General features: G+C 29.6%; 1 protein-coding gene across 1 annotated transcript; it reads right to left on the bottom strand.

The window, feature by feature from the left end:
• Nucleotides 1-866: 866 nt before the first annotated feature.
• Nucleotides 867-5,419, bottom strand: LOC100167347 (alpha/beta hydrolase domain-containing protein 17C). Its single transcript, XM_001948778.5, has 3 exons — nt 4,323-5,419; nt 2,323-2,455; nt 867-2,173 (listed from the first exon to the last, which is right to left on the bottom strand). Exons 1-3 carry the CDS (start codon nt 4,970-4,972, stop codon nt 2,090-2,092), a joined length of 867 nt encoding a protein of 288 aa, XP_001948813.1. The 5' UTR covers nt 4,973-5,419; the 3' UTR covers nt 867-2,089.
• Between the last annotated feature and the right edge of the window lie 2,676 nt (nt 5,420-8,095).

Raw genomic sequence — 8,095 nt, 5'->3', positions numbered from 1 at the left:
GGGTAGCGTCCTCTTAACCAATTTTACCAATCTTAAAAAAAAAATTATTATTTGTTGACTAAAGATAACAGGAAAACATCCCAGTACACACTACAAAGTACAAACATGAAATAAAATTACACTCACTGCAGGTTTCGCTTTTGCCACTCATTTTAAATTGTCTAAGCCCAGATATTTTTCACACCCCTTTAAACTGTGTTACAAGTTTACAACAGATAAATTATGCACATTTCTACATTCTACAAATATTTAAAATTTTTAATTAAATGATAACCAATTACTTACAAATAATAATCATTGATATAATTCTGTTAAAGTAAAAATGTAGAACACATTTAAATATTTTAGTTTTAAATTATATGCCTACACAGCTATATACACATATCAACAAATAAATTAAAATATTAAAATTTTAATGAAATATTTCTAAATCCACTCTTCGGCCTCTTTGGGTACTTATTAGTGATGGGCACTACCGAATAGTTTCTACAATCGATTGTCATTCGATAAAATTTAAAAAACAACCAAGTGATTTATCGACTGAATAGATATAAATAACCATCAATTTTTTTGAAAAATTATCGAGTAATACACTCGATAGTTGCACATTTCTTGCACCGACTAGTTTTCATTCGGTAGTAAATAGTAATACAGGTCTGGACGTCTGGTACCAACTAGTTTTCACTATCGAGTTAAAAAAAACAATCGAGTGATTTTTCGATATTATCGACTGAATTCGATAGTTTATAAAATAATCGAATAATTAGATAGTTTAAAACAACCGGATAGTTCTATAGTTTAAACTCGATAGTGCCCATCACTAGTGCTCATCATCACCCGACAATAATATAAAGATTAAACTTATATACAAATATAAAATTGTTTTTCCAAATAACAATGTTTTTATTTATTCGGCAACTTATATAATAGTCGCGAAATACAGCTATACATCACCATTCATCTTTACATATATTATAAAATCAATAGTATTTAATAATGTACAATTAATAAGTTATATTATATGAGAAATAGTGTTTAATTTCATACAAATTACATTGAAGAAGGTACATGAAATATATTATAAGGCCACAAAAACATTGAAAGTATCAATGTTTTTTTTTTTTATCAATATTATAATAAATGTTTATAATATATTATAACATGTTTGAATTCAAAAAATATGATACAAAACAATGTGCGTGTAAAAAATATTTGTTTTGTTCAACTTAATATATAATTAAAATTACAATATAAAATTGCAATAATTTTTTTTTTTAAAACGCTTGATATAATAATATACATTTAAATATTATACTCAAGTCATGTCTAGTGTTTTAACAAGTACGAAACCATTATTCATAATTTGTATTAATTAAAACAGTACTAGTTAACTATAAATAAACTCAACAGCAGAGCACCAATTTTTTGGCTAAACTTGGATTGGTTGTTAATCCAATAATGTAGTATTTTACTTAAAAATGTTTTTTCGAATTTTCTTGGGAAAAAAGGTTTAAAATTCACATTTCACACAAAGTTAAGAATTATTAATTCGGTTAATAGGTACTCTACTGTATTAAAATAATAATAATAATAATGATAATATAAATATCATAGGTATAAACGATAAATCTATAATATAATTTATAAACCTAATCAAATATAACCTATAATAAATAATAATAATAATAATAATAATAAACATACAATAATTTAATAATTTGATAAAAAAAACACTGATACATTATTTTAATTATTATAATACACAAGTCATATTATATATAAATATTAAATATATTGTTTAAACTTCAAAATACTTGTTTAGGAATAGTGTTATATAGTCATGACTTAATAATAACGATTAAGCAAATGATTAACAAAAAAAAATATTGTACATGAATTGTAATGGATGATAAAATAGTATGAACGATTAATATTTAATATGATAAATATTATACAAATTATACACTAATATAGTATTAGATGTAATAATAAAAAATTACCAAAGTAATTTCTCAGTCGCTGAGCCATTAGTTACCATATTGGGCGATTGTCCATTCGATGTATCTGCATCTTTTTTTTCAATTAAATGTCAGTTGAGCAGTTCAGTAGTAACAAATTGTTTAAGTCTTTCCAAATAAACATTATGCAATTCTACATCATTGTGTCCAGCACCCTGAAATACAATAAATATAATATAATGTACCTAATTTAGTTGCAAAACATTGCATGCAGAATATGAATAGCTATTACTTATTAATAATTTGATGGTCAAGTAATATTTAAATTTTATCCTGCAAATAAATATCAAAAAAATATATTTACCTCAACCCATAATGGTGGAACTGCTTTAGGACATTTTTCATAAATAGCGACACCGTGTGAAAAATCAATTACTTCGTCGTGTGTTCCGTGTATGACGAGCACAGGTGAGTTAACTTCTGATACCTTATCGATACTGAAAAATAACATAAATTAATTTATGATAATATAAATAATTTAATTTACTTAAAACATAGTCAGAATAGGACATCATAACAGATTTATTTTTAATATAGAACCAAAATTATATCCTCTAGGCTAACATTATCTTTTGATATTAGATTGTTTTTTTTTTCTTAAAAATGTTTTAAATATTGTAATTCAAGTAGTGTAAAATGTCTATGTAAAATGTACTTATTGTTTTACTTTAGTACCTACTATAATATTGAAAAAATACTGGGTATGCTATACAATATACAAAACATATACCTATCTAAATTTGTTCTTAGCTCATAGGTCAATTAACTTAAATATTAATCTAGTCTATTATTTATCCATTGTTTTGCACAAGACAGACAGATATAGTAAATCAATAAATAAATATTGTATTATACGGCATTTTCTTGAGAATAAAATACTAACATAAGTAACAAATATTTTTGTTTATTATTTTAGTAACTAAATAGCTTAGAATATTATGTACAAATACTACTAGATAAATAAATTACGAATTGTAGTTTACCTACATATTTTAGAGAACTATGTTATAGGTTAAGTATAAATCATCAGATTGAATGAAGTATATTATAATAGTAGTACATTATTAGGTTCAATAAAACTTTATATGTACCTAAGGAAGGTATCTAAAAATTATTAATACAATTGATTAAGTAATAATATGCTTAAAATGGAAGAATTTTTTAATTATACCTATAGATTAAAATTGTTTGTTTAAAAAGAAAATCTTATTAAATATTAGGCAATACCTAATGAGTAATAACTAATAAACTTTAATAATATCAACAGTTTTTATCAATATATATTGAAGGCGACTAAGTAATAATTAAAAGGTTAATGGGTGACTGCTGCCTGCTGGGTAGTTGAAATTTATAACTCACAAATTGATCACTGAAATAGACAATGGTTAAGTGAGTAATATACAATCTAGAGCAATATTTATAAGAAAATGTTTACCATACTATCTTAATATCTAACTATTTTTTTTTTTTACTTTTTAAAGATAAATTATTAACCATTGGCTAACTTAGTTTATTTATATTTAAATTTATTAAAATGCCATTATTATATTTATACACACCTATAATATAAGTATAATTCCAGGGTGACACCAATGGGCAACTTCCCCCTCCCGTCAATAAATTGTATGACTTTTACAGATTGTAAATATACTATTTTTTTTTTAAAATTTAATTCAATTAAAAAAAATTGATATTTTAAAAAAAAATAATGGGATAAATTATATACCCACCTAATTAATAATATTAAAAAAATAAATATTTTCAACTAGAAGAATTAATTACTAAATAATATCAAAGTTCACTACTCTACTAGGTTGTTTATACAAGCAAACCAATTGTTGTCTACATAATCCCACTTGTTCACACAATTTCATTTTATATAAATTATAACCCTTTATTATACAACCAGAGAATAAAATATAGATAGTCAGTAGGCACACACCGGTCCACATAGTTAAAAAATAGGGTGTGGCTAATATAAAATGATATATATGTATATATATTTATTAAAACTATTTGTATTAACAAAGGGTGTGTTTATAGATTTATACTTAATATTATGTAATAAGTCATACCTTAGAAATTCTTAATACCTACACTGAATAGCACTACGCATCAAAGTATAACTATACTATACGCCACAATCGGCTACATAATTAATACCTAGCTTTTTAAGCTGAATTTAAACGTGGTAGACACGAAAACAAAATTAAATTAAACAATTCAATGGTGTAATAGTAAACATAACATGTACAAATGTAAAATGTTAAAGTTCAAGACGCTAAGAGATAAATACTTAAGCACCTGGTAAACACGTCAAAGAACCATTTCCTTTTGGACCTAGGAAACGCTACTTTTATGCCGGATGTCAAAGGCGAATGAAGGACTACAGCTCCCACTTCATATCTAGACGCTAAGTCGACAGTGGGCACGGTACCAATGCTTTGGCCGTACAGTATAATGTTCTCGGGGCTGATGCCGTAGGTGGTCCTCAATGTTTGCCAAGCAGCGTCAATGTCCGCATACAAGTCCCTCTCGGTCGGCTTACCCTTGCTTATGCCGTAACCGGAATAGTCGTAGCTGAATATGTTGCAGTTGATTCTCATACCCAGTCCCAGGTAGAAGCTGCTCATTTGGCCCAAGTCGACTGCGTTTCCATGTGAGAATAGTATGGTGTAACGGGCATTGGGACAACATCGCACGAATATGCACGCTATGCGATTTCCACGGGACGTGCGAGCGTAGAATCCCTCAATGTTCTGCACGTCACTGTCAGTGTACTGCCACTCGGCCTTGTCGTTGAACTTGATATGGTACTTGGTCTCACCACTGTCGACCGGCGTGAAGTCGTAAGTAATTGGTGGCGGAAGGAACGCCAGCTTGGCGGCGATACGGGATGGCAGGGGTGGGCAGCAGAACAGGTACATCAACTCGCTGAACGTCATCCCGTTCATTGCAAGCACATCAGGTGGGACGATAACGGAAACGCGGACGAGGAGCGATGGCGATAAACGGAACGAAACGAACAAAAAATCGTTCGAGGAGAGTCGGCGGCGATCAGTCACGCACAAAATCTGAGTTTTCGCACCACAAACTCGAAAGACGGGAACTACTTACGCACCTACCTGGCTACTACTACGACAACACTACAACATCAACAACAATTTCACACCGCACTAGGACGACGCTCTCGGGAAAAACATTTCAAAATAATAATATCAAACAAAAATCGAGAACTGTGACATCAGTACATCACCGTCGTCATCATGCCGTGTTGCGACTAGGAATTTCGTTGATACGCATAGCGGACTAGCGGAGTGTCGTCGATTCTGCTGCTGCGATTACGTCACGGAACCGCTTATCAATCGCGGACTCGAACACAATGCCGTAAAAGAACAAGTGAACAACTGCTTACAAAACCAAAAACTATATAATATTATTATGATGCGTAATAGTTGGTGTTGTTGTCGTCGTCGGCGCGCCACCCATGGAAGAGTCAGCCAGTCATCGTTTCTTCCAGGACACCGTTGCCGTAGTAGTCATTTAACATTTTACCCACTGCCCTCGTAACCCTAGAAGAGCTGGAACCACCCGTTGGGACGCCTTGGCCTGTTGGTTGTAAGTTGTGGACTTGTGTTTCAACAGTGCTTCTGGCTTCAGCATCCAGCCTCGATAGCAATGATGATGCATCGGTCTATAAACCATAAGCCATAACCAAATTATTATTTATGTTTGGTGATAATACATTAATATCATAAAACAATTAATTGAAGATCTATGGTCGCATTATCAGACGTTATCACGCACCCACGATAGGTTGACTGCCACCTTATACCAGAGATTTTAAAAAATGTTTTAATTGTTTAATTGTTGTTTAAAATCTCTGCCTAACTATACCAACTATGGTTTATGGCCAGGTTCACAATTAAAGACAGTATCTATATTCGTGGTGTCTGCCAAAAATGCTCTGTTTTCTATCTTCGCAATGACCGAAAATCACGGTTAATAAAAAAGCAACGTGATTCCAAATTATTTGGAGCAAGCGTCGTGCGGTGCAATATTTCCACAATTATTTCGCCACTACGTACTCAGTCGAAATGGGTGAAATATTGAAATTTCGAATGCATCTTCTTACTTCTTGCCCGAATCATAATATTAGTCATGAATCACGATGATTGGTTACCATTTTAGAGAATTTTCATGGTCATGATAACCGCAAAGTCATTCGCCTCTCCTGTTATCATCTTGTTTCTTATCTCGGTACTCGGTTATTGTGAATAACTGTAAGATATTATTATATTGGTGATCTTCTGTTTACTGTTTAGCGTCGAAAACATTGTTCTATTTTAAATTACTTTACATCTATTGTCATTCTTAATTGCAACTGTATGTTTTCTAAACTCAATTTGAACAGCATTGCCCAATATCATATGTTTGTCACAATTTCCTCTGCAGAACTCGAACAGGTAACATTTACACTTTTACGACTTTAAAAACTTTATTGATGTATACCTATAATTATAATAATATTAATCTTAGGTGTATATGAACGCCAAACTAACATTAATAATCGTAAATAGTATATTTTATAATATAAGACAAATCCTTGATCCAAATAAGTGAATACGACTCCTCGTAAAAGTACTGATTGTATTTACTCCAAATTTTACATAGGTGCCTATTATATTATTATAATCCCTAAATCGTGAACTTTAATTTCGATCGACTCGATTATTATTCAGGATCGTGTTGGTGATGAAGATTTTTAATCTCGGTGGAGTTTAATTGAGAAACTAAACGTCTAAACGGTAACGTAATATATTATATATATATGTCTTACATAGTAGGTAATTAGTAAATAGGTAGGTACTATGTACTAGGCAGTATAATATTGGTAGGTAGGTTCAAGACTTTTTAACTATTATTATTAGGTATTTACTCTCGAGATAAATGTTTTTCAATTTTAATCAACAAAAACAATTAATTGTCGAATAATTACTTGTGTAGAACAAACACTTAACAGACTATATACAAACGTATATTATTTTACAATTAAACAATATTGTTCTTAATACAGTTTTCTTCAAGGATAAAAAAAATTATATAAGATAAAAAAATCTCGTTAAAAATAAATATATAGATAATAATAGATCAGTAAAGTAATTGTGCCAAGACATCGAAAAATTAAATTGAATAACAGCTATACTTAATTATTTGTCCTTCCAATATTCTGATAAATCCAAATTCATTTTTATAAACAAACTGTTTTATTGTTTCAATAAATTAAACCAGTTTTAAATCGTAATATTTTAAAATATAATTTATTTTTTTTATATAGGTTTGAGAAGTGCTATTATTATGTATTATGTATTATGTATTATATGTATTATTATTTATATAATAATTATACCTACAACGAAAACAATATTTTCATATACAATATTACCATAGCAATAATAAGGTTCAAAAAACATAATAATTATTACAATATTACACAGCACTATGAATTCATAGTTTACGCCGATAATTTCACTCATAATTGCAGAAAAGATTACTTTTGAAAAAAATATGATTAGTATAGTACGACAGTAGCGGCACTTTTAAAATTGATAACCTACATTTTAACACGGAACAGATTCAGTGGCGCAAATAGAAAAAATGTTTAGGGGGGGCTCAAGCCCCCGCACATTTTTTTTTAAAATTATAATTTATAGGTACATAATTTTAAGAATGGTATACTATTATTTTTTTAGGGGGCATTGAGTAATTTTGAGGGGACCAAGCCCCCCTATTTGCGCCACTGAACAGATTGTTATTTGATTTTCAAATAGATATATATATATGGAGAAATTATAAATTCACACATGAATATTATAAACTTATAGTAAAAATTGCCTATACAAAGTCCCTTAAAATTCATATAGTAGTACGTAGTAGTGGAATAAATTGTTTGTCTGGCAGTACTCCAGCCTGCTGAAAAAATATAACACATGTATGAAAAAAAAAAATAATTGCTACTTATTTATTGAGCTATTATTGCAATGTAATAGCCGATAAGTAGGTATTAGGTAGTTTTA

Source organism: Acyrthosiphon pisum, chromosome A1 (genome assembly GCF_005508785.2).
Source record: "Acyrthosiphon pisum isolate AL4f chromosome A1, pea_aphid_22Mar2018_4r6ur, whole genome shotgun sequence".
In the NCBI taxonomy this organism is placed as follows: Eukaryota; Metazoa; Arthropoda; class Insecta; order Hemiptera; family Aphididae; genus Acyrthosiphon; species Acyrthosiphon pisum.
Note: the sequence above shows the minus strand (reverse complement) of the source record. Positions and strands in the feature narration are given on the sequence as shown.

Coding starts and splice junctions, on each gene's coding strand:
- LOC100167347 (XM_001948778.5), bottom strand. CDS start 4,972: ATGAACGGGATGACGTTCAGCGAGTTGATGTACCTGTTCTGCTGCCCA. Junction 2,456..4,322: donor TTCTTTGACGTGTTTACCAG/GTGCTTAAGTAT, acceptor GTTATTTTTCAG/TATCGATAAGGTATCAGAAG. Junction 2,174..2,322: donor TTCCACCATTATGGGTTGAG/GTAAATATATTT, acceptor ATTGTATTTCAG/GGTGCTGGACACAATGATGT.